At 35.4% G+C, this 27,879-nt stretch overlaps 1 protein-coding gene and 2 non-coding genes across 5 annotated transcripts; 1 reads left to right on the top strand and 2 right to left on the bottom strand.

Annotated features, from left to right (window-relative positions):
* Positions 1-785: 785 nt before the first annotated feature.
* Positions 786-904, bottom strand: LOC142358499 (5S ribosomal RNA). Its single transcript, XR_012761827.1, has one exon. It is a non-coding gene; the product is annotated as a 5S ribosomal RNA (ribosomal RNA).
* Positions 905-5,608: 4,704 nt separating this feature from the next.
* On the bottom strand, positions 5,609-5,727 carry LOC142358498 (5S ribosomal RNA). The gene has a single exon (XR_012761826.1). It is a non-coding gene; the product is annotated as a 5S ribosomal RNA (ribosomal RNA).
* Positions 5,728-12,447: 6,720 nt separating this feature from the next.
* On the top strand, positions 12,448-27,082 carry LOC142358497 (uncharacterized). Of its 3 annotated transcripts, XM_075409894.1 has the most exons (5): positions 12,448-12,567; positions 16,977-17,154; positions 19,310-19,457; positions 24,731-24,893; positions 26,947-27,082. In XM_075409894.1, the coding sequence occupies exons 2-4, from the start codon at positions 17,015-17,017 to the stop codon at positions 24,872-24,874; spliced, it is 432 nt and encodes a 143-aa protein (XP_075266009.1). In that variant the 5' UTR covers positions 12,448-12,567; positions 16,977-17,014; the 3' UTR covers positions 24,875-24,893; positions 26,947-27,082. The 3 variants fall into 3 exon arrangements, with proteins under 3 accessions (XP_075266009.1, XP_075266007.1, XP_075266008.1); XM_075409892.1 differs by lacking the exon at positions 26,947-27,082 and having other exon boundaries at positions 24,731-25,509; XM_075409893.1 differs by lacking the exons at positions 12,448-12,567; positions 26,947-27,082 and adding an exon at positions 13,622-13,765 and having other exon boundaries at positions 24,731-25,511.
* The last annotated feature ends 797 nt before the right edge of the window (positions 27,083-27,879 follow it).

Below are 27,879 nucleotides of genomic sequence, written 5' to 3'. Positions count from 1 at the left end.
AGCCTATTTGTTGTGATAATTTTATTAAATAGGTAAGTATCAACTCTATTTGATAAGTTTTATTTGAATACACTCTGCGTTAGCGGAGTGCATCCTAAAGAATGGAACTCATTGATTTGCACTAACTTAAAAGTTAGTTTAATAAGGGGAAATTTTACAATTAGTATTGATGTTTCCGAGACAGTTCCAAATATCAAATATACAGTAAACGCAAGTAGGAGAGCTATTAGAATGGCCTTTAAAGGTATATGGGGTGTGTTTGGAGCAATGGTTATTGCTGAAATTGTCATTTACAAAAAGTATCCGCGCTCGATGAGGCTTAACTTTTTCGATCACCGAACATTGTTTTGGTCACCAAACCATCAATTTTAGTCCGATCCTGCTCATTTTTTGGGGCATGCTCCACTTGAGCCATAATTGGGGCTAAAAATAAAAAATCTGGCACAGCGAACCATTTTGGACAAGTTATTGCCGATTTCCAAAAAAGTATCCGCGCTCGATGAGGCTTAACTTTTTCGATCACCGAACTTTGTTTTGACCACCAAATCGTCAATTTAAGTCCGAATTGGCTCATTTTTTGTGGGCATGCTCCACTTAAGCCATAATTTGGGCTAAAACAAAAAAATCTGGCACAGCGAACCATTTTGGACAAGTTATTGCCGATTTCCAAAAAAGTATCCGCGCTCGATGAGGCTTAACTTTTTCGATCACCGAGGCTTTTTGAGGCTCTAAAATGTGTAAATATCGAATAAAAGCATTCTATGAGGTTTGATTGCTCAAAAAAAAGCCTACAACGCCTGGTGTTCCCAAGCCGTCACCCATCCAAGTACTAACCAGGCCCAATGTTGCTTAACTTCGGTGATCGGACGAGAACCGGTGCATTCAACATGGTATGGTCGTAGGCAATTGCGTAAGTGGGAGCGAATTTATATACAACAGTATTGTATTGTAGTCTTATATTCATATACAGGATCACTTTAACTCGCCGCCTTGCGGTTTGCAAAATAGTCACTTATTACATGCAATTTTAGCCACGGTTGTGTTATAATTTATGCAATTCGTAGCCATACAGTGTATCATGACCAACGCACAAACTTTTTGCTTCCAACCATCCACAATACAGTGGAACGGCCCCAAAGCAAGGGAGAGACAAATTGGGTCCGAGGAACCTATTCAACCGGACATTGAACCGGAAGCATGACTTCAGTGGGTTTAGGCCGGTACTTGGGAAAATCATAGCTGAATTGCGTTTAGCCTATTTGTTGTGAAAAACTTATTAAATAGGTAAGTATCAACTCTATTTGATAAGTTTTATTTGAATGCACTCTGCGTTAGCGGAGTGCATCCTAAAGAATGGAACTCAGCGATTTGCACTAACTTAAAAGTTAGTTTAATAAGGGGAAATTTTACAATTAGTTTTGATGTTTCCGAGACAGTTCCAAATATCAAATATACAGTAAACGCAAGCAGGGGAGCTATTAGAATGGCCTTTAAAGGTATATGGGGTGTGTTTGGAGCAATGGTTATTGCTGAAATTGTAATTTACAAAAAGTATCCGCGCTCGTTGAGGCTTAACTTTTTCGATCACCGAACATTGTTTTGGTCACCAAACCATCAATTTTAGTCGGATCTGGCTCATTTTTTGGGGGCATGCTCCACTTGAGCCATAGTTGGGGTTAAAACAAAAAAATCTGGCACAGCGAACCATTTTGGACAAGTTATTGCCGATTTCCAAAAAAGTATCCGCGCTCGATGAGGCTTAACTTTTTCGATCACCGAACTTTGTTTTGGCCACCAAATCGTCAATTTTAGTCCGAATTGGCTCATTTTTTGTGCGCATGCTCTCCACTTGAGACATAGTTGGGGCTAAAACAAAAAAATCTGGCACAGCGAACCATTTTGGACAAGTTATTCTCGATTTCCAAAAAAGTATCCGCGCTCGATGAGGCTTAACTTTTTCGATCACCGAACATTGTTTTGGTCACCAAACCATCAATTTTAGTCTGATCTGGCTCATTTTTTGGGGCATGCTCCACTTGAGCCATAGTTGAGGCTAAAACAAAAAAATCTGGCACAGCGAACCATTTTGGACAAGTTATTACCAGATTCAAAAAAGTATCCGCGCTCGATGAGGCTTAACTTTTTCGATCACCGAACATTGTTTTGGCCACCAAATCGTCAATTTTAGTCCGAATTGGCTAATTTTTTGGGAGCAAGCTCCACTTGAGCCATAGTTGGGGTTAAAACAAAAAAATCTGGCACAGCGAACCATTTTGGACAAGTTATTGCCGATTTCCAAAAAAGTATCCGCGCTCGATGAGGCTTAACTTTTTCGATCACCGAACATTGTTTTGTTCACCAAACCATCAATTTTAGTCTGATCTGGCTCATTTTTTGGGGTCATGCTCCACTTGAGCCATAGTTGGGGTTAAAACAAAAAAATCTGGCACAGCGAACCATTTTGGACAAGTTATAGCCGATTTCCAAAAAAGTATCCGCGCTCGATGAGGCTTAACTTTTTCGATCACCGAAGATTGTTTTGTTCACCAAACCATCAATTTTAGTCCGATCTGGCTCATTTTTTGGGGGCATGCTCCACTTGAGCCATAGTTGGGGTTAAAACAAAAAAAATCTGGCACAGCGAACCATTTTGGACAAATTATTGCCGATTTCCAAAAAAGTATCCGCGCTCGATGAGGCTTAACTTTTTCGATCACCGAACTTTGTTTTGGCCACCAAATCGTCAATTTTAGTCCGAATTGGCTCATTTTTTGTGCGCATGCTCTCCACTTGAGACATAGTTGGGGCTAAAACAAAAAAATCTGGCACAGCGAACCATTTTGGACAAGTTATTCTCGATTTCCAAAAAAGTATCCGCGCTCGATGGGGCTTAACTTTTTCGATCACCGAACATTGTTTTGGTCACCAAACCATCAATTTTAGTCCGATCTGGCTCATTTTTTGGGGCATGCTCCACTTGAGCCATAGTTGAGGCTAAAACAAAAAAATCTGGCACAGCGAACCATTTTGGACAAGTTATTACCAGATTCAAAAAAGTATCCGCGCTCGATGAGGCTTAACTTTTTCGATCACCGAACATTGTTTTGGCCACCAAATCGTCAATTTTAGTCCGAATTGGCTAATTTTTTGGGGGCAAGCTCCACTTGAGCCATAGTTGGGGTTAAAACAAAAAAATCTGGCACAGCGAACCATTTTGGACAAGTTATTGCCGATTTCCAAAAAAGTATCCGCGCTCGATGAGGCTTAACTTTTTCGATCACCGAACTTTGTTTTGGCCACCAAATCGTCAATTTTAGACCGAATTGGCTCATTTTTTGTGGGCATGCTCCACTTGAGACATAGTTGGGGCTAAAACAAAAAAATCTGGCACAGCGAACCATTTTGGACAAGTTATTCTCGATTTCCAAAAAAGTATCCGCGCTCGATGGGGCTTAACTTTTTCGATCACCGAACATTGTTTTGGTCACCAAACCATCAATTTTAGTCCGATCTGGCTCATTTTTTGGGGCATGCTCCACTTGAGCCATAGTTGAGGCTAAAACAAAAAAATCTGGCACAGCGAACCATTTTGGACAAGTTATTACCAGATTCAAAAAAGTATCCGCGCTCGATGAGGCTTAACTTTTTCGATCACCGAACATTGTTTTGGCCACCAAATCGTCAATTTTAGTCCGAATTGGCTAATTTTTTGGGGGCAAGCTCCACTTGAGCCATAGTTGGGGTTAAAACAAAAAAATCTGGCACAGCGAACCATTTTGGACAAGTTATTGCCGATTTCCAAAAAAGTATCCGCGCTCGATGAGGCTTAACTTTTTCGATCACCGAACATTGTTTTGTTCACCAAACCATCAATTTTAGTCCGATCTGGCTCATTTTTTGGGGTCATGCTCCACTTGAGCCATAGTTGGGGTTAAAACAAAAAAATCTGGCACAGCGAACCATTTTGGACAAGTTATTGCCGATTTCCAAAAAAGTATCCGCGCTCGATGAGGCTTAACTTTTTCGATCACCGAACTTTGTTTTGGCCACCAAATCGTCAACTTTAGTCCGAATTGGCTCATTTTTTGGGGCATGCTCCACTTGAGCCATAGTTGAGGCTAAAACAAAAAAATCTGGCACAGCGAACCATTTTGGACAAGTTATTACCAGATTCAAAAAAGTATCCGCGCTCGATGAGGCTTAACTTTTTCGATCACCGAACTTTGTTTTGGCCACCAAATCGTCAATTTTAGACCGAATTGGCTCATTTTTTGTGGGCATGCTCCACTTGAGACATAGTTGGGGCTAAAACAAAAAAATCTGGCACAGCGAACCATTTTGGACAAGTTATTCTCGATTTCCAAAAAAGTATCCGCGCACGATGAGGCTTAACTTTTTCGATCACTGAACATTGTTTTGGTCACCAAACCATCAATTTTAGTCCGATCTGGCTCATTTTTTGGGGCATGCTCCACTTGAGCCATAATTGGGGCTAAAACAAAAAAATCTGGCACAGGGAACCATTTTGGACAAGTTATTGCCGATTTCCAAAAAAGTATCCGCGCTCGATGAGGCTTAACTTTTTCGATCACCGAACTTTGTTTTGGCCACCAAATCGTCAACTTTAGTCCGAATTGGCTCATTTTTTGGGGCATGCTCCACTTGAGCCATAGTTGAGGCTAAAACAAAAAAATCTGGCACAGCGAACCATTTTGGACAAGTTATTACCAGATTCAAAAAAGTATCCGCGCTCGATGAGGCTTAACTTTTTCGATCACCGAACTTTGTTTTGGCCACCAAATCGTCAATTTTAGACCGAATTGGCTCATTTTTTGTGGGCATGCTCCACTTGAGACATAGTTGGGGCTAAAACAAAAAAATCTGGCACAGCGAACCATTTTGGACAAGTTATTCTCGATTTCCAAAAAAGTATCCGCGCACGATGAGGCTTAACTTTTTCGATCACTGAACATTGTTTTGGTCACCAAACCATCAATTTTAGTCCGATCTGGCTCATTTTTTGGGGCATGCTCCACTTGAGCCATAATTGGGGCTAAAACAAAAAAATCTGGCACAGGGAACCATTTTGGACAAGTTATTACCGATTTCCAAAAAAGTATCCGCGCTCGATGAGGCTCAACTTTTTCGATCACCGAACTTTGTTTTGGCCACCAAATCGTCAATTTTAGTCCAAATTGGCTCATTTTTTGTGGGCATGCTCCACTTGAGCCATAGTTGGGGCTAAAACAAAAAAATCTGGCACAGTGAACCATTTTGGACAAGTTATTGCCGATTTCCAAAAAAGTATCCGCGCTCGGTGAGGCTTAACTTTTTCGATCACCGAACTTTGTTTTGGCCACCAAATCGGCAATTTTAGTCCGAATTGGCTCATTTTATGTGAGCATGCTCTCCACTTGAGACATAGTTGGGGCTAAAACAAAAAAAATCTGGCACAGCGAACCATTTTGGACAAGTTATTCTCGCTTTCCAAAAAAGTATCCGCGCTCGATGAGGCTTAACTTTTTCGATCACCGAGACTTTTTGAGGCTCTAAAATGTGTAAATATCGAATAAAAGTATTCTATGAGGTTTGATTGCTCAAAAGAAAAAGCCTACAACACCTGGTGTTCCCAAGCGGTCACCCATCCAAGTACTAACCAGGCCCAATGTTGCTTAACTTCGGTGATCGGACGAGAACCGATGCATTCAACATGGTATGGTCGTAGGCATTTGCGTAAGTGGGAGCGAATTTATATACAACAGTATTGTATTGTAGTCTTATATTCATATACAGGATCACTTTAACTCGCCGCCTTGCGGTTTGCAAAATAGTCACTTAATACATGCAATTTTAGCCACGGTTGCGTTATAATTTATGCAATTCGTAGCCATACAGTGTATTATGACCAACGCACAAACTTTTTGCTTCCAACCATCCACAATACAGTGGAACGGCCCCAAAACAAGGGAGAGATGAATTGGGTCCGAGGAACCTGTTCAACCGGACATTGAACCGGAAGCATGACTTCAGTGGATATAGGCCGGTACTTGGGAAAATCATAGCTGAATTGCTTTTAGCCTAATTGTTGTGAATGATGAATAAAACGCTATTAATGTCACTTTCGGATCAGTACCTCAAAGTGTGATAGGAAAGCCACAAGCAAGTACTCCACTTTGTGTAGGAACGTCCTTTGGGAGTGAGTCTTTTTTAAAAAGAGATTTTTCACTAAAAGTTGCTTAAGTTTTAAAATCCTGACTTTTCTCTTACCTGTTTCTCTTACCTTTTTGCTCTTAGCCTTCGCTCTTTAAAAGTTCTTTTAAATACACGCCTCATCAGCTCTAGCTTTTTAAGTTGTTTAAGTTAGAGATCTCCCTTTCAATCGTTTACGAGTTTTTAAGCTGTTTTCCCCAATGGGGGAGAACACTTTCCCTTCAATCATAGCCCCAACCGCGAGCGAAAATCAAAACATGTATTCCACTGCGATCCAAAACGGCCTTCCAAAAGTAACAGCTTCTAATGACTTTCAAATCATGCAAATTATCCCTCCTTTTACTAAATCGATGCTTGCAAACACAGGATCTTTGAACGATGCTCACATTCAATGTGCTAAATCTATTCTGAAAGAGTTCCCACAAGAAGTACGATCTCAAATAACCATTAGCAGAACATTTGCGCAGAAAAGAGAAAAAACGCTGCACACACTGACCGTTACTTTCCCTCCAACTGTTAGAACGCAATATCACTCGATAAGATCGCGAGGCCTCAATTTGCTGGGCAAAACTGTATTTCCAATGGGCAAGCATATCCTCAACAAAGAAAGAAATTTCTACCCCAGAAAATATAACATTAAATTTGTAAATCTTCCTTACGTTTGTTCGGATACCGAAACTCTTAAATTGATCGAACTCCCAGAGGGAATAGAGCACAACCCGACAATCAATCGCATGAAAGTAAATATTGATGGGGACTTTATTTTCGACGGATATGCAACTTTAAGTGTTACTGTCCACAATGCTAACGAAGAGGAAAAGCTAAGAAAAAGGTCCTATGAGAGCAAAATTGCCGATTTTAAAGACTGGAATGGCCTAGAGATCAAATTCCATGTTCCCGCGCTCCATAACTGTAGCTTTTGTGAAGAAAAAGCCGCCAATATATTGGACACCATAAAGACTGGTGTTTTCTATGGCAAAGGGAAATGCATAAAGTTGAAAGGCAAAACCGTCAAAATGTAAGCACAGAACAGAAAAACACCCATCTGAAAACACAAGAAACAAATCCTGACAGTGCCCAGGAACAAGAAATGCTCGATCAAGACTCTTTTGGCAATTTAACTATAGACGAAGAAGAAATTCAAGAAACGTTTGTAGAAGAAACTTGTAGCGGATCAACAGAAAGCCCTGAAATGTGTACCAAAGCAACAGAAAGCACAAAAACCACAGACCAAATTGAATCTTTGTCGAACCAAATTTCAACTGAAAAACAAAGCAACGATATTATGAAATCAAACTCTCCAAAAAGACTAAATTCATCAAACGTTGAGCCTCTCAAAGGAGTTGTTTTGAAACAATACAGGACAGTCAACAAACAAACTCAAAACCATCAACGAAAGCAACAGAACACTGAAATACCAAGACATTTTCTGAACACTGAATGGCGTAAAAAGAAAAACGAGTTGAATAACAATAGCAAATGATTGAGCATAAAATTTTCAGCTTGAATTCCTGTGGCATTAAGAGCCCGAAAAAATTCTTCTCAATAATTGAAAAGTGTTACCAACTAGCTCGAGGAACCTTTTTTTTCCTATGTGTTCAAGAAACGAAAATTCTCACTCTACCTCGCTCACATGAAGCAATTCTTGAACAATACAAATTGAGCTTCCACTTAGTGCCGGCAATAAACTGTAGTGGTCGTTTAATAACAATTTGGAGCGAAGAAATCAATACAAACGAACAAAGATTGCAATCAATTGATCATTCAGCAATAACGTTTCCAAATTTAAACCTTGTCTTAATCAATACTTATTTAAATCCAAACAATTACACATCAAAGCTCAAACATTTAAGCTCAAGTCTCACTAAAATTGAACCTGGACGATTCGTAGTTTTAACAGGAGATTTCAATGCATTTAGCCATGATCCAAGAAACACCTCAAATGCTCTGAGAAGTGAAGATGACAGAATAAGGCGATTTGCTAAACTAAAGCCGGTCATCGAGAAAGCGCTCCTTCTTGATATAGCAGTCGATCTAGACGTCCAAGACTTCACACATTATGATAAGAGAACATCATCTTTCTCGCGCATAGATTATTTTTTTTTTACTAATGATCTCAATTACAGTATCATGAAAATACATAGAAATAACCTCTCAGATCACATGCTTTTGAGCTAAGCAACGAAATTGAAGAAAAAGAACGTGGTCACAGCTTTTGGAAAATGAATGGCACTGTTTTAGTAGAAAATAAAAACTATATCAGAGAAGAACTGAAACAATTTGGTAATCTTTGTCCAATTGAGGACACATATGAAGAGTTGATGTGCCATATACGTGATGTGTGCCAAGCTTTAGCGATAAACAAATCTCGAGTGATAAGCTCAAAGATGAAAAGCAGCTTACGTGAAGAAAAGGAACTAAGAGAAACAATTCAGCAAGGTAAATCAGACCAAACCATTTTAAATCGATACAATGCAACACTATCCCAAATCAACGAGCACGAGAATAACAAACAACGACTGAGCTTTAAACACTTTAAAAAATTGATGCAATCCTGTGAAATTGGTAATGCCAGAGATCTCAAAACATGGTCGAGAACTAAAAATAACACAAATAGTATTACATCATTGAAAGTTGGTGACAGTGTCTTCTCAATAGACTAGGTGTAGATAACTTTACAAAATCTGCAATCAGAACAATATAAGTAAACCAAAGCAATTATTGAAATCAACGGCTACCTCTCCCAGACAATTGTTCTCGAACGTGGAGTAAGATAAAACCTTTTATAAAACTGTGCGATCAACAAAAATTCTTGGTATAGTATTCCACGCTGACAAATCTCAGCCGAATCTTCGAAGTCTCCTGAAAACACAAATAGCCATCTACAGTCGTTTTATTTCTCGAGCAAAAACACTGAAAGCCAAGAAAAATATTATCGAAAAATTCATTCTTCCAAAATTACTTTACTATGCTCGACACACAGACACGACCAAGAAAAGCTTGAGAATTATACAGAACCTCGTTAACAGCCTTTTGAGAGCGGGACAGAAAATGGAAAATAGAAGCGAAGTCCTATACCAGTCATAAGCTAGAGGCGGGATCCCTTCCACACATTATTTCAAAAATTGTTTCTGCAAAACTTTTTGACGAATTTAATTCATCTTACGAGAACTCGATCACCTTTTCGAAAGAACTATCCATTTTAGTAACCTCTTTAAAGCTCACAGTTGTCCAGAACGAGAATGTTCTACTTCTAATCAAAAACAACAGAGAATCCTCGCTCAGGTTGCATAATCACATGAAAACAAAAGAAATCTACTGGTACATAATCAATGAAATTTTCCCCTTCAGTTTTATTGAAAATCGTTTACGCAAAGCTGTCATTAAATACCATTGTTCAACGAAAGAATTAACCCGCTTTTGTGCAGATATTTGGAAAGTAAACCATCTTCTACCTCAACAGCAAAATTTGTTGTATCGACTAGCATTCAACTGTCTTGTTGACAAACAAGTCAGATGGCTGAAAAATTTCTCTGACTCGCCACTTTGCAGTTTCTGTGAAAACAAATTCGAAACATCTGAACATTTAGTTTTTGAATGCGACAAATTAACTGCAGCAAGAAATATATTACAATTGACGAACTGGCGTCAGATATTTGTCCATATGAGAGTCGAAACTCTACGATTTACTGCAAGTGTTTTAAACGGATCATGGCAAGAAGCTCATGAGCAAACTAAAAACTTTTTAAACTTTTTATTCAATCTGTAATTATGTTTCGATTAAGCTACTTTCGTAATGTACAGTTAGCATTTGTAAATACCTCCTTTTGAATTTATTAAAAACCTAATTGCTGTATAAAGCCCCATTGTTGTGTTTGACTCTAATCTTGTAATTATTTGCAAAGTTTCATCAGTGTAACCTATGAAACCCGCTGAATTAGTTTAAATTCTTTGTAAATACCGACATAACCGGTGGATAAGTACTAATTTTCTGATTTTATCTCCAACAGAGGGAAATGTCATACGCGATGGATATTTTCCTCAGAATACCCATCACCGTATTTAGTTCATGTTTTCCATTTGAAGGGCAGGTGTTTTAATTTAGTTAGTTAATTTCAGTTCAACATGCTTTTAACCCACTTTAAGGTCTGTTCATACTTTAGAAAGGAATCTATCTGTTCACACTGTAAACATTTTGTTAAGTCCTTCCTGTTTCGTGATTAACTCGTTATTTCCTTTTCAATTTCCTGTGAAAATAGTTATTTCCTTTTCAATTTCAATTTGTTAATTTCATTTGTCATTCTCCAATTTGCATCGCTATAATTCAGTTTCAATTTAAATTTAGTAAATCGTTTTGCACATACGCCTGCTCAATTGAGATTGAGCCATTCGCGCCGCGAATAACCGATTCAAAGTTGAGGCTTAAAATAGCCTAAAGATAATTGGCAATCGCGACGCAATTGCCCTAGCTCAGTGGTTTGATAAGCATTCGCGACTCGATTGACTAACACAATAGTAATCGAATATAACACGGGGGAAAATAAAATGGTCTATACAAGTATGTGGAGTGTGTTTGGAGCAATGGTTATTGCTGAAATTATAATTTACAAGAAGTATCCGCGCTCAATGAGGCTTATTTTTTTCGATCAACGAACTTTGAGCTGGTCACCAAATCGTCCCTTTTTGTCTGATTTGGCTCAGTTTTTGGGCAAGTTGAACTTGAGCCGTTGTCCAGCTTTTTCATCCCTATTCATTTAACTCCTTATCATTTAACCCTGATTTATTCACCCATATATCAATTAACCCCTCTATTTTTTATTTCACTCCGATTTTAATCTTTCTATAAAATAAGGATTATTAAATTAGCAGTACAATCATTTGGTTATGCCTCGGGGGCCATGGCCATGATTAAGCGTCGCGTGGGATCTGATATGAAACTATAACAACCGAATGTGGGATTAATTTATCCACCTAATTTTGACAAAACATGCTTTAATGTCGACTGCTAATTGGCGGGATGAAATGATGGAGGGGTTAAATGATAGCGGGGTGAATAAGTCGGGGTTAAAAGATAGTCGGTTTATTGAATAGGGGTGAAAAGAAGTAGAAACCTTCTTAGAGTGGTTAATCATATTTCCTGAAAATCATTGATTTTTGTTTGAACGCATTTTTCATTCAACAGAAAGATTTTTGATCAAAAACCAAAAGATCTACTCTACCGTCCATTCTAATAGAATTGTAATATAATTGTCATTTTTGTTTCATTTCGTTATTTCCGCTTGAAGAAAGAATAGAAAAAAATGGCAACATCCTTTTTTCATCCACATGTTTTTTCATCCTTTTTGTTCAAAATACCAATACTCCGATTAATTGGCCCGGTTTGTTCTGACTAACTAGCTTACTTAATAATGTCTGTTTATAGAAGTCACTTTTGATTTAGCGATGGTTGAACTTCGAACTTCCGTTATTTCGAACTTTAAAAACAGTAAACTGTTTTTACTCGCCTCGCTGGTCTTTGAGATCAAAAATGTGTTTCAAGTAATTGTCTGTTTAGATAGATCAATAAATTGACTTTATTGAAACCGCACTCTGCGTCTGAAAATCTGAGGACAAGGAGTCAACGTCAAAAAGTAAGATTTGAAGTAACAAAATGACGATCTTTCCTAGTTTTATTGCTTAATGATAATTTGATTTTTCAAACAAAAGGTAGCTCCTATATTCTCAAATTTGGAATTTACAATTCGCAATAATTGCAAAAAGGTTTGGAAGAAAAAATTGTGCGGGAAGGCTCCTAACCGATCGTTTTTGATAAACTTCAGTCTATGTCAATCAATACTAAAACAGCAAGAAAATCAGTTTTTTGAAGTCCCATTCATTGTGAAATTTTTCTGACACAGAGCACATGTGAACAAAAAACAATTGCAGTTATTTAAAACGATTTTGAAAAGTCTTTTTGAACAAAAAGATCTTAATTGAAAATTAATGCCTAATAACGTCAGCAAATTTTGCCTCAAAATATCAAAGTAGAGAACAGTAATTTTCAAAACCAAAATAAAGAAAATAACAGACAACTTCAAAACGGTCCATTAAACAAAAAAATGTGAGATGAATGGTTAAATAAGTATTTTACGTGCAAATGTTTTTTATCATGGATAATTAAATTTCAAATCAAATTGATAAATGTTTATTGATAAAATGTCTGGATTAGGCTTCTTGAGACTTTTTATCTTTTCAAATCAAATCAACATTGTCTATCTTCAGTTTTTAAGAGAGACTGCGAACTCGCGTAAATTTGAAGTCTGAACTTTAATCTGTCACATCATCTGTCAGAATATTACACCGTGAATCATTGAACAGGTATTTCAAATATTATTTATTCGGTGATATGCTTCCCATAAATTAAGAAAATCCAGGAAAAGCACATCCAGTAATTGCAATAAATTGAAAATAATTGACTGCTACACATACTATAATACAAATTGAATTCAAATCAATCAAAATTGCCACATACAGAGCTTTTGAACTAATTACTCAATTTTATTCAATTTTAATTGCTTGAAAAAAATTGTATATTTTCCGAGAATTTGTTTTTGCAGTAGATAAAGGTGAAGCTTTCAGCCTCCTCCATTAGAATCTCTCACGCTATGTCTGATTAGATTGTTTTCTACCGTTTGTCAATGTCAGCAAAAATCAGAAGCTGACATTCAGAATAGACCTGGGTTGACATTCTTGGGAGAAATATCTGACAACCATATATGGTTCCATACAGATCATCAAAAAATTCCTATACGATTGCTTTATGGTTGCCAAAATATTTATACATGATTTTTACCTGGTTTCCAAGAAAAACAGTATGTACGTTTCTGAGACCCTTCAACACTCATACAAAGCTTATGTAACAGTCTGAGCATTTCGCGATATAAACCTTTTGTGGCAGCTTGGTACCAATTATGATCATAAATTGTTCTCACATGGTTTGTACATGATTTCTACATGCTCCATACAATGTTCTTGTATTATTCTTATACGGTCCACAGGTGGTTCATACAGGGTTTTACAAGATTCTTACATATTACATATATGGTTCTTACTTGGTTCTTAATGGTTCATACACGGTTTCTACAAAGTTAGTAGATGGTTCTCACGTTTTTCGTTCATGCTTCTTTCATACATGTTTCGTAAATTGTTCAATCATGTTTCTTACATAGTCTTCACAAGTTTATTACATTATTTATGCATGGTTCGTACAGGGTTTTTACAGGGTTCTCATATGGATCAAACAATGTTCTCAAATTAATCGAATATGGTTCAAACGATGATCGCACAGGGTTCATAGAGTGTTCTTACATAGTTAATACATGGCTCTTACAATATTCATAATTCATAATGGGTTCTCGCGTGGTGCATTCATGTTTCTTAGAGGGTTCATACATGGCTCTTGCATGGTCTTCACATGGCTCTTACATCATTCAAACATAGTTTATACGTGATTCAAACATGGTTCTTATCCCTTTCATATGTGGTTAATATCCGGCTCAAACTTGCTTCTGAAAAGGTTTTGCATAGTTCATACAAAGATCTTACAAAATTCGTACATGATTCTTACATGGTCCCTATAGGATACTTACGAAATTATTGCATGGCTCATGCATAATTTATACAGGTTTTTCATGGTTATTATATGATTCATAATTGATACTTTTATGGTTTATTCACGGTCAACACATCGTTCATACAAGATTCATACAGGGTTCACACAAGTCTCGGAAATGGATGTTGTATGGTTAATACGTTGCTCTTAAATGGTTTATACATGATACACATGGTTCATTTCTGGTTAATACTCTATTCAAAATGTTTCATACATGGTTCCGAGACGGTTCATAAGTTGTTCTTTCTTTGTTCTTATGTGTTTCTTACTTGTTTCCATCAATCCAATCAATATCAATTGGTTGCATTTTTCAACCCCATGTTCCAGTTATCCAAAATCCCAGACTGTGGAGCTCAACGTGGTAGAAGGAAAAAAAATTCACCCAAATTTTTGAAAGGAGCTTCATCACTCCAGAAAACTTAAATATGCCGTTTTTTGGCCAGCTTGATCAAATCATGAACAAATGTGTCAATAATTTGTCACATTGGTCCACGGTTTATATTTCACTACTTTTCATATCTTTTTACATTCAATTAGTCTACATATAGTGTTCTCATTTTCCTTTAAAATGATTTAAAGCGAAGCTCAAAAACCAATTTTTGTTAATTACCGTATTATGCGTACGTTCAAACCAGCTATTTGACTTTTCAATCTGTAATTAGTAAAATGCGAAACTTCTGCCTAATAAAAAATCAATTAGGTTTTCTGTAATATCGGTATAGTTGGTTTTGGTTGAGAATCTTTCCAAGGCAAAATTTGTGAATTAGGTTGAAATTAAGCTTACAATGAGTTAAATGGGGAAAATGTTGGCAAAGATGTTATGTCAACGCTCATAGAAGTACTTCAAGTTGCAATCGGCCAGAACATTGGGTTCAAGAATTTCTACATGCCAAAATTCAAAATTAAATATTGAGCTGCGATGTATTTCCACTGGATCATTTTCATAGAACAATACAAAATTTATCAACCAGTGATGAGTTAAATTTGGCTACAATGGAGCATTGAAATTGTTGCTGAGTTAAGGTGAATGCTGAAAAAGACACATACAAGGTTGATCACCCTGGCCTCCACCCGTATTCCACCAGTATTAAGCGAGAATAAGGGTGCAAAACCAATTCCAATCTTAAATAGCAATGAAAAGAGTGTGAGAGTAAAATTTTTTAAAAAAATACAACTTTTTGTACACTCTTTACCCTCTTTGCAAAGAGTGTCTTTAGCAATTAGCGGCAAATATGATGTTTTCGATATTAAAAGCATTGAAAGCGCAATCAAGAGGGCGTGCGCAAAAAGCCTTGAAATGTTTGGTAGTGGAAAAAGATTGTATACTTTTGTGCCTTTTCGTCTACCAAAATGTGTCATCAAAAATGAGGAATGATGACAAAAATGAGAAATGGTTATATTAAACGCTAGCTATGGCCTATACGATTACTTTATCAGTGGTTTAGAATTTTACAGTTCAAAAACGACTTTAGGGCTTGAAATTGAAAATAGGTTAATATATTGTTTTTTAAGCACACACAAGAAAAAATTTGACGATCTGGGTTTCACTAACTTTTGTGAATTTTAATTTATATTTGCAAATTTTTTTTGCCATTTCAAACTTTTTCAATTTTTATTTGTTTTCAATGACCAATCAAGCATTGGATAAACAGATCACCAGAATTTGCCCATATAAAACTTTGCAAATATTAACGTTACAAATTTGAGCAATTTTTCAATCAATTTTTGCTGCTTTTAAAGATTTTCCTAACTTTTTTGTCAATCTTATTGTCATGTTCATAGCAAGTTCTTTTTCACGTTTTATTTATTTTAGTCAATCAGACAATTCACCGGCTTAGATTTGGGATAATGGACAAAGTTTAAGGGCCCGGATTTACTTTTGAGGATTTGTGCATTACAATTTTCAGCAACATTTTATATAATGTGTGCTGATTTTTTTCAATATTTTTAAAATCTTTTGTTCTTCCTCTAGAGAAACATTTCAAAAACTTCGAATAATGGAAATGAATAGATGTGAGCATTACTGAAGCCATTATGAATGTAAACTTGAGTAATGCATTTCCAGAATGTGTTTTCTAAGATTTTAGCACTTTTTTAAATTTTGGAATAATTTTTTGTTATTGCGTCTGTTTGTCCTCTGATTGACTCGTATATAGTTCGACAATTTACTGCAGCCTGAAGATCTGCCATTGTGTAGTTTTCGGCAAAAAATTTCGAACAAATTAGTGTCACTGAACGTAACTGAAGTATTTTTTAACTTTAAAGGTTAATATAAAATTTATTTTTTTCTTTTTGTTTTCAACAGCATTTTCAACGCGTTTTTTATACAAAACTATCAGTTAATAAGTAGTCTATCTTTGTGCTTGATTCTCAATTCATTTTAAAAATCAAAACTGTTTCTGAGGGCAACAATACTTAATATCATTTAGAGATTTCATTATAAAATCATTATTTGCTTTTACAAAGATTTCATTTTTTGTAGGCGTTGCTCACTATTTTGGTTTTTTGAAATTTTTTTCAATCCTTATTGGTTCTCGTTTCCTTAACAATCAAAGTATCTACAATACAATCTGTTCTGATATTTTTCAATTTTTGTTAAAAAAAATCTCTGCTTGGTTTCTGTTATCCATTTTTTCTTTTAGTCAATTGAGGAGTTTTCATTTTTTTCTATTTAATTCTCTGGAATGTAATTCATAACTTGTACTGCTATCTTCTTTTAATTTATTTGTGACAATTGTCATCTGATTTCGGGTTTTCTTGAGGACAACTGCATAATGAACAGAATACCAAAAAGAACATTTTTTCAAAAATGAAACAAATAGATTACTTTATAAGTTAAAATAAGTTAAAATATTAAGAAGGTCTGTTAACTTGTAGCAAATTTGTCAACAAATATAACCTAAAATTAAATCTCAGCTGAATTTAGTCTGAATTCAGAATTTACTTAAGTTTTAACCAATTGGTCGAGTCTCGTCTGTATTCTAATGTTTCAGTTGTCAGAAATTGAGTTCGTCACTAGTTCATTAAATACAAAATCTAAAAATTCCAACAAAAAATGATGATTTTTGCTGAGACCGCTTTTGTTTTAAAGATTTGTAATGGTGACTGCTTTTAGGACTGTGTAGCTATAGCTATTAGATAAAATAAAGAGCAATGGGCAAATGGTCGTATGGATTGTTGAACCCTAAACACTGTCTGGATGACTGGAAACTGTGTCTCCTCACCTACTGCTGCCCCTTCGCCCCTTTTGGCATAGCACTTGAGAAGGTCATGAGCCAGGGAGATGGGTTCAGGTTAGTCACATGAATCCAACAAAAAATTTCTCATCCCGTGAAACGAAACTTGATACACCTTGCACATTACGACGCAGAGGTATACCCCAAAATTTCAGCCTTAGTAAAATTGGCTCGAAAATTAGATAAATACAATGAACGAAATTAGGAGACATCCTTTGCATTTTACTTTTCGCAAAAGGGGTTCCGCCAATTTTGCGAAATAAAAGAACATTCGGTGTGAAAAGTAGGTAACAAATCTTGCAGCACGTTCCCGCTCAATTTAGGTATCTATTATTCGCGCGCATTTTGAGCATGCAATAAGCACTTTAATAAAGATTTAATTGAAGCTTTCAAAGCTTTAAAATGCTTCAAATACATGCAACCACAAAAACAGATTTTTTTCCGAAAAATCTCTCGCACATGAAAGGCTTTGTATATCAATGTGGGACTGGCCAATTTTAATAAGTAGTAATAAATAGTATTAATAAGTAGTAATAAGTAGTGTTAAAGTACTAAAAGTAGTAATAAAGTAGTAATAAAGTTCTACTAGTAGTAATAAGTTAGGCTTAATTAAATAAGTAGTAATTAAGTTAGGCTCAATTGCGGATTATATGCGAAGTCGAGCTAAATTGCGTGCGAAAAATTGATACATAAATGGAGCAGATGCGTGATACAAGCCGTGCGAAAAATAGGTTATACAGTTTGTACTTGTATTTCGCGGCTAAGATTAGGACACTTGCGAACACGGGATACGATATTCCCTTCCATTTTGCCGGTTTCTGCTAAAGTAGCTATTTTCCGCAATATTGTTCCACTTTCAATGTTTTAACATACTAAATACGAACACGAGATACACGCATCGGGCATATCTGCCCGTGACGATTTGGGTATATCTCTGCGTCGTAATGCATGTCATATAAGATCTTGAAAACTCTTGCCAAGACGATGATAGCAAAAGTTTCTTGAAACACCTTGGTAAGATCTCGACAGTGTTTTATATCGATTACAAAGCATAGTTCTTATACTGCCACTAACTGTTATTATCATTAACAACATTTCAGGAAATTGAGTATTCTTTTTTATTTGTAGTTAGTTCTTTCACCAACTATGTCATCTGATTTTATAGCAATAGTTTAGAATTTGAATGAACAATTGCGGTGAAAAACTTCTAATAGAAAAAAGGATATATGCGGTGATTTATCAAGCAGTCACGATATTCCCTTCCACGAGGTTATACCTATAGTCGAACTCTGACGCTTATCTTGCAAGTCAGTTTATATATGGTACCAACTAAAGGGTTTTTGTTTGATCTGTAAAGGGTCGATTTGTCCAACCTGTATTCATTTTTTGCTCAAATTCATCTCATTGACCCCAATAACTTCAAGTGTTTCCAACAATAATTCATCATTTAAAACATTTATGTCTTAAAATATGTTCTCTAATTAGAGCACATTATCAAGGGTTCTCGCTTGTTGAGTCTAATGCTACTCTTCGTAAATTCCTCCAGGCGCATAATTAATACTGGTTGTCGTTTTGGCTCTTTCCCATTATAGCTTTTTGAAGGTCAATATGTGGTTCAAACTATTTGAGAAAATTGAAGTGATAATAGCAACAGGACAAATAGTACAGAATAATTATAATTTGATAATAGTTAGTCATGATGATGATGATAATGATGATGATGATTTACTTATTGTTTTGTTTTAGCAACTTTTTTTAAAAAGTTTATTATTGATTTCTATCGTTTTTTTAACTAGAATTTTCTTATTCTGTCAAAGTTTATGCCAAGAATTTTTTCTTGATGAAATTTTTGACTGGGCATAAGGTTTTTGTAGTTTTGTAGGAATTAGTTTTGTAACTGGCCAGAGAGAATTCAGAAACCCATTTTTTTTCTCTGATTTTTTCTCTTGACAGTGTTAAAAGTGACATGATCAGAATATGGCCGCAGTAAAAATCCACAATTGAAAGTTCATGATTCAGTACTGAGTTTCACTGAGAGACTATGATCCGAGTAGACATTCTGGACTTTAGCTCGACTCAGATTTTTCGCAAAAGACTTTAGCTGGACCCAAAATTTTATTACAAAAGACTTTGGCCCGACCCAAAATTTGGCACGTGCAAGATCTCTTGCTAAGATAGGGAAATAAACTCAACTCTGATGTTCATTGTTCAGATGTCTGGTGATAGCGAATATCCCAATTGTGGGTTACTGTGTGTTGCCCTGTTGGAGAGGGATAGTGAGGAAGGAAAAAGGAGTTGATGGAAATTTCTTCTTCGACTGTTTGGCCTCCTATTGCTGCCCCTGCTGTACTATTTATCAGGTATGGTGACCTCTCAACAATTAGACTTTCTGATTGGTCGAGAAATGTGAAACTCATCCAAAATTTTTTGTCATAAGTTTTAAGAAATCATGAAATTATAGCAAAAGTAATTAATAAGTGTTAGTTAAAATTCCAAATTCTTGTTTGTAGGTTTTGCCACTTTTTATTTTTAATTTTCAAACTGTTTTTTCAATACTAGTAATGAAAAAACAGTTTGAAAATTAAAAATAAAAAGTGGCAAAACCTACAAACAAGAATTTGGAATTTTAACTAACACTTATTAATTGCTTTCAAGCGTATTTTAAGTATAATGCTGTAACTTTATCTAATCCTCAGAGACACTTGAGAAGGGGTCTTTGGCCCAATAGTGGTCTCTCTGTACTGAAGCCTTTATGTTGTGTAAATGAGTGCTTAAATCGTGATATTGTTGACTACAGAAAACAATTTATTATTTATTATTATTACACTGTAACCTTATGCGTTCAACTAACCTAAATACAAATAATACAAGTAATACAAGTAAATAACTGACCAAAGTGGGGAAAATAGAAACATACTTTTGATGTATGGAAAAATGTAAAATGGACTGATGAAAATTGATTCATTAAAATGTTGATCTGATGTTTTGATAAACATAGTCAAGGTAACCAAATTAATTGTTAATTCAAGTTTCAGACACCTAAAAACAATATAAACAAATTCTAAATGATATAGTTTACCGCGTGTGGTCATGGTTCGCAATCTAAGGCATGCCTCAGTGGCAGAAGACGCCAAGAGAGCCCAACGGACGCATAGCAGAACGCCTTCAATTAAGATTTAAAGCCGAATATTTCCCGTGCTCACAATGGCTGACCTTAAACTCATTACTTTAGAAGAAATTTTTTGCAAAAAAAAAACAAATTACAAAATAGAAGGTCTATCTGTGGTCGCAACCTCCCATTTCCTCCGTCATTGGTTGTTGAGGCCCCGAAAAGGCCAAGTGGAGCGCAACCCTGCTGCACAACATAGATAATCAAGCGCCATTAACTAATTACTTTGCCTTTTCTAATATTTATTGTACTTTATTTTGAACCTATCGGATTAATTACCCAATCAAAAATAAGCATTCGGCTCTGATTCCTATTTTATTCTCGTTCTACTCTGCGCCCAAATTTTACCCCTAATTTTTTTTTTCGACGCAACGCGCTTTCTGGGCATAATAATGTTAACGTTCATGTTCTATTTTAAAACATGCAAAATTTGTTGATTGCGTTGTGCATCAATCAGCCAAGCAGTATACAAAGTTAACGTTTTGTCAATTCTGACCAGTCCGCAAAAATTTTTCTGTATACTGGTAAGACTGCCATTTTGGTTAGCGTCATCAGTTATAAAAAAACAAATTATTTTAAACAAGCAAACTCGGTAATATGGATACGCATATATTGTTCCAATATCCTTCACGCGTATTCCTCGCTCAGTTTTCAGTTGAAAAACAGAAAACATTCTTCAGAAGCAAAACAAAGGTTATTTGATAGTTAGAGTCTCTTAAAACCTTTATATCCCCACCCTCAAAAAAACTGCACATACCACCCACTAGAGACAATTTCAAATGAATTCCATGAAAACTGCGAAACAAAAATTCATTTCATGTAAACTGCGAAATGGAAAAAATATTTGCATCGAATGGAAAAAATTGTCGCAGGCAGAACAGAAGAATGAAAAAGTTATAAACAAATTTTCGGAAAAGAATTAATCAACTAAGGTTTTGACACTTTTTAAACGACGTTAAAGCACAGATGAAGTTTTTAAGATTAACTATTCATTGTGCCATAAATTTTCGGGTTCCTAAAAAGTTATGGAGCGAATGACATAGCATCAAAAAAGCCTGTTCAATTGCATCTTTTTAAAAGAGTTTTGTTAAATCTTATTTTAAGTTTTTGTTTCCAGTCTTTGTTTGAAACATCTGGATGCACAAAAATCACGCAGCAAAAAATTTGAGCAAGCCGCAGAAAATTCAACGCATCGCAATCAAATCTGTCTCGCACCATGAATTAATAAAATTTTCTTTTAAGATATATATTGCAGTATAGTTTTATGACAAAATTTTAAAATTTGACAAAAGATGGCCAACAGAAACTCTGAGAAATAATTATCCTCCAGCTTTTGAAATTGACTCGTTTATCAACGTATACAAATCAGACGGTTTTTTTAATCGAAATAGCAATGTTGATTTCTCTCTAATACCGCAACACAATATCTCCTCGAGTTCTCTAACTTTATTCGAGAAATTTCATAATTTCAAGTATTTAGAGTCACACAAGAAGTACAAAAAGATCAAAAATATATTCGTTAATCTTAAATTTCTAATTAAATCCCAATACTTAGAAAGAGCAAAAAGATTGTCAAATATTTTGCTAACTACGTCTTATGGCAAATAACGAGTTAAGACAGAAGCGCAAATTTTTCTGGTGCTCATAAAAACCAAACTAAAGATATTTGCTTCGGACGTTGGAGACAGACTTGAAAAGAGACAAGTAATCATATATAAGTTGTTCTAATCAGAATTGGGGAGAACTTGTTCTTCAATCTAAATGTAATTGTTTCACCGATGAACAATTTTAGAAATAATTCTAAACTCAATAAAAACAAACACAACTAACATTAAAAATACATTAATTTCTATGGTTCCTTCCAAATGTTACACCCCCCTTAGAATTTCAAAGACACGTTTCGGTTTTTAAGGCAATTTCGATGGGGGCTACACCTAATATCACCATTGAAATTAAAGGCTCTAATGGAAAGTTTCTTTTCAAACAAATGACAATGCTTTCCGTTTAACTGAAAAAATGCTTCTGAAGTTTCAATCTTTTAGTGTTTTTCGTTTGTTTTGAAGAACAATTACCTCTTATATTCCGAAGTTTTGGTCCTCAAACTTTTGCCGTTTTAGTGAAAACAACTTCTAATATAAATTAAATGAGCGAAAAAATTGACAAAAAACTACCGAGAAATAATTGACATTCATTTTTTAAAAATATTTGACTAAAGAAGCAAAGTTTCAAAGACATTTCAATTTGCTCAAAAAGTCACCTCGAAGTTTGCTTTTTGAAGGCATGATAAACTTTAGTGTGCTCTGAAGAATGAACGAATCAAGAAGTAATCATCAACCAAGTGTAAAATCGGGCAGAATACAATCAACAGGGGGAAATTTTCTGTACTGACAATTTTGTCCAAAACAATTATATATCATGGTAGATAAGTCTAAAAAAGATGTAATGCCTAAATAAGACCCCTTCACTAAATTCAATTTTTGTTATAGATTGTTTAAGATAATGATTGCCAGCGAGGCAAATTACTCACTGATTTACAGAATTGCAGAGTTACGTACTCGCTGAATTCTGTAATTCAGGAAACTGTAATTCTGATTAATTTTTCAACCTCGATAGATGTTTGAACAAACAGAGGGATAGGAAAGAATTTTAAGTAAAAGTTTGTTTCGTGTCTTCGAAATTGTTCACGAGATTCACTCTTAAATGAGGTGAAAAATTGTCAAAAAAGATAGATGTAGCTAAATTCCAATTAGTTGTTCGGCAATAAATAAAATTAAGAAGATTTAACTTTTTCTGATTACTTAAAAACTTAAAAACTCAAAACTTAAAAAAGTCTTTTAAAAAGTCTTTTAAAAAAACTTTAAAAATCTCTCTCACTGAATTAGTCTTCGCCAAACATAGTCTTAAATTGGAAAAATTTTGAAAATGGAAAACTGAAGTTACAAAACCTCTCAGAACGAATAGTCAGCGGCATACAAAAAAGTGGACCAAAAACAACGAAATTCAAATCGACTTTCTAAAAATACCACTCCGAATTTTCATTACTCTCGTAGCAAAAAATTACTGATTTAAAAAACCAAAAAAGTGAAGACAAACTTGTTAAAATAACGCGGTTGGGCCAGTTGCCAAATAACCACTTTTTTCTCTATTATCTCATTCTTCCTAGTGTACTTGAACAGAATGAAGCAGTGAAAATTTGACTTTTCTTTTGGATAGTTATATTTTTCGGAATTTTCTGAACTTTCCGCAGCTCAAATATCTACGATAAAAATAAATTGAATATTTCAAGTTGCACAGAAATTGCTTAAACTCAAAACTAAAAACCAAAATATCGAAAAACAAAATAATATCAAAAGTTTTCACGGGACGAGAACATTATTGGACCACGGATTTCTGGCCTTCCTTAGTAAGACTAATTAAAATCTTACAGGATACTTTTTATCTGCAAAAACGTCTTCATAACTTGCAAGAGTCCCGCACAACATGACTAATGGCAAAATATTAGACTATTTTCTGTCGCTCTAAAACTCGAAAATTCATACCTGCATTTAAAAATTTGAAAAATTTTTGCAATATTCTTGCACAATTATGAAAATTAGAAAAAGTGCAACGCCGTTTTCGAAGTTAGAAACAAGTGAAAACCAAGTGAAAAACAGTTTTTGAGTCCTCCGAAAATTGAAAAGGTTCCAAGAAGTCCTCTAGAAGTTCCGAATCTTAGAGAGGTCAAAAGGGGGGCTCAATACCTCTCGATGGAGATTATAAACAACTAATGACGTCACAGTTAGTCGGACCGACATCCAGAACTATCTTTGCAAAGATCTTTAAACTACAATCATGCTTTTCAGACTACCATCAGCTTAAAGCAGAAAAGAATGCTTACAATGAAACTTTTTTTAACATCTTGCGCAGCAGATTCACACGCGCATGATTAGGTCAAATTCTCTTGGTATTCAACTTTTTAAATTTTTTTATGAAATTGCAAATTATTCATCTAAATTATCCGGTTTATTAGATCCTCGAAAACAAATAAGCAAACAGTTGCTCTTTTTACTCACTCTTTTTAACAGTTTTCCTCTTTACTCTCTTTTACGCGTTACTTTTAGGCAAAATCCTTTGCCCACAATATAACTTTTATAAACAAATTTTGCCGAATTGATTTATTGTGGTCTTTTAGTGTTACAACTGTTTTCAGGTTGCAGCAGTTATTAAGCAATCAAATTTGTTTATTGATTATAAAACAGATGTTGAATGAACTTCTCAATACAAGTTTTCACGTTAATTTATTGTTGTCGATAAATTGTTCTTCACCTTTTTAGTACTGCTAATGTTTATGACGCTAACCTCCACCTTGGGAATAACCCTAAAAGAACTTATCAAAATGTCAATTTTGTTGAACACTCTTATCAAATTAAACGTGAAATCATATTTTATAACTAACTGACTATTAACGATTTCCAATGTTTTTAGGGAAGCCATGAGGCAGGTGTGAAAGGGGAATTCGAATGGGAAAGGACCATTGAGATTATGAAGAGAGGACTGGACGGATTTGATCCGAGCAAAGAAGCAGAGAAAGCCAAAAATCAGTCCAAATATGTGGCCGATAATGTTTAAAACACCCTCATCATTTCTTGTTCAGAGACTAAAGAAACAAGATTAGAAAAAGATCCGAAGTAATCCAGCTTCCATTCAATTCATTTAATAGTAGCTGAACTGTTCCCTCAATAAGTTAAGTGTGACTACCACATTATTATTCATTAGTCGCTCCATATCCCTCTCATAATATTTCAAATCACAAACTATGGTGCCAAAAAGTAACCGACAGCTAAAAAAAAATTTAAAACGCCACAATCATCATATTATACAATTTTTCTACTCAAATCTGTTCTCTCTTGAGGAATAATTTTATTTTTAGCCTTTTTAACATCTAGTAGACAGTTTGCATTGTTTTCACACAAGTTTTTAACAACATCTGTATAATAATTCCGACACTTGTTCTTCCAAATTTTCAGGAACTGTATATTTTCGTAATAGTTGTTTCGAAATTGCCAATAAATTTTTGATTGGGTTCAGACCGGAACTATTTGTTGACCATTCTAGCACCTTCCGCTCCTTACTTTTAAGAAATTGCTGATAAAGTTTCATCTATTCGCAAGATCCTTATTTAATTGGAAAATAAGGTATTTTAATTGCGGTTTTCTATAATTTAACATTAGCTTGTTTGAAAAACCAACAATTTCCACCGACCTGGTTGTATTACGCCCCAAAACATCAGTGATCGCTCGCCCGAATTCACATTTTTCTTTTGGTCAAAAAATTTTGTCCGATTTCTTTGAGGAACTCGCAAAATTCCCTCGCTGGACTTGCCTTGATCCTGTTACTTTTTCTGCAACGATTGTTTGAGTTGGATATTAAAATAATTTCAAATTGATTTACCTTTGTTTCTGCCAGGAAGGCACATTAAGAATCGCAACAGCAAGCTAAATGTATACACTCGTTGGTAAAAGAAACTGCACCAAATGCAATTTTACTTGGTAATCTGTCTGTTTTTAAAGTCGATTTTAGTCGAAATTATATTGGTGGTTTCTTTTGATTTTTATATCAATCGACGCATATTAATCAGAAGTTTAGTAGATATTAATTCAGGAAAACTGACCGCCTACATAGAGAAATGCCGATAGAAGTTAAGCAGTTTTCTGTAAGCAGCAGTGAGTTGAGTTCAACGTGAAATCTGTTCAGCTTGATCATTAAGTTGTTGACTTCACTGTGCAATTTTTGCTTTGAACTGATGGAGACATGATCTAGTTGAACAGATTTCACGTGGAACTCAACTCACTGCTGCTTACACGAAACCGCTCAACTTCTATCGGCATTTTTTCTATATGTAGGCGGTCAGTTTTCCTGAATTAATATCTACTAAACTTCTGATGAATATGCGTCGATTGATATAAAATCAAAAGAAACCACCAACATAATTTCGACTAAAATAGACTTTAAAAACAGACAGTTTACCAAGTAAAATTGCATTGTAAAATCGTTTCTGTGTTAGTGGATGAGATCTTCTCTGCTAAATCAACTAACCCGAACTAGACAAATTAACAAGTAATTTCCTGCACATTTACTTTACAGCGAAATAAACAGACTGAAGACTCGAAAGCTATTTACTACTCACGATTTGCACTCTGAAAGTGCAAATTTAAGAAGGCAATTAGTTTGGTGCTTTAACAATGCAAATAAGAACTTTCGATTCTATTGAAAAAGAACTTAGGGATCTTTCCGTGCCCCCAACCCCCCCCCCCCCCCCCGGAGCTACAAAGACCGTGTCACGGCACGTGCATAATTTGCACCCACTAAGCTGGGGGGGGGGGGGCACAAACGGAAAAGATCCGAGTGAAGTGTCCTCGGTTAAGCTACTCCTCCAATCTGAAACTGGCGATCATCATACGAGGAGTATGTTCACCTGCAATTATTTGCATCTCAAGCAAGATAACTTGGAAGTTTATCCCTTTGTCAGCCAAAAGTTTTGTAGTTCCTTTCCCTCAGATCTTTTTTATCGGATTGATGAGCCGTGTTCATTTTCAACTGCTTCCGCGAAATAATTAAAACGCGCATAGTTTGCATTTCGGTAAAAAGAAATTGATGGCTCTAAAATGTTCAGTTTCTTTACTCGAAAATTGAACTCAAAGGCAGCAAAAAAATTGCATTGATAGAAACAACTGTCAACAGACAACATTGAGACGTATGGTGGAACATCTTACGAGTCATCTTTCTCTTTACCTGCAATCCAAAATCCTTCTCAAGTTCTGGGTTATCCTATACCCGCTGGGAAATAACACCCAATAAAGCAGTTGTTAATGATTTGATTGTAACAAAGGACGAGGAATTCAATTCAGTCTGGCGGCCATTTTGAAACAAAGGCTATTTTCCACGCCCATGTATTAGTTGCACCCCATTAGCATACGTGCTATGTCACCTCAAAATAATTTACCCAACAAGCACAGCCGTTTCCATGGTGGCATATGTGCAAAAATTCAAAAATAAAACTAATATTAGCTATTTGTTGAATGAAAGGTAGGCCGAAGTTAAATTGAGCCGAAATAAAAGAATGTTATGTAATAGTTATGTAATCTATCAGAAATCATACATTGTTAACCGTTACAATCAAAACTGCGCAGAGTATATAATGTATTATGTATTCCAATGCACCGAAGAAACAAAAATACGTCAATTTTTAGATATCGAGTGGGTACGGGCCTCAGCGGAGCGCTGTCCATGGCCATGCCTCTCATCTGCTGTGGGATGTAATCCGGAAACCGCGGGCCGGTTATCGCGGCGAAGCCCACCGGCCCGCCAAGGGCAACTTAAAGAACCGGTATTCCAAAATTTTTCGGCTTACTTGACGTCATTTTTAAAATTCAGCTTGCAAGCAAGCTTGGTGATCACCAACATTTAAGCAACACATTTTTGAACTTTGACCGTTCACTCAATTTCTGAACTAAACGCCACTTTGAGTCTAGAATTCCAATTAAAAAGCTAATATTTGGCTAACTTTCAAACAAACAAGTTATGAAAAATGTAAATTGAATCCAAAAATATCAAATTGGACAAATGATTCGACA

This window comes from Convolutriloba macropyga, unplaced genomic scaffold (assembly GCF_964194025.1).
Source record: "Convolutriloba macropyga unplaced genomic scaffold, txConMacr16.3 SCAFFOLD_1391, whole genome shotgun sequence".
NCBI classification, from domain to species: Eukaryota; Metazoa; Xenacoelomorpha; order Acoela; family Convolutidae; genus Convolutriloba; species Convolutriloba macropyga.
The sequence above is the reverse complement of the archived record's forward strand: the minus strand, read 5'-3'. Positions and strand labels throughout refer to the sequence as shown.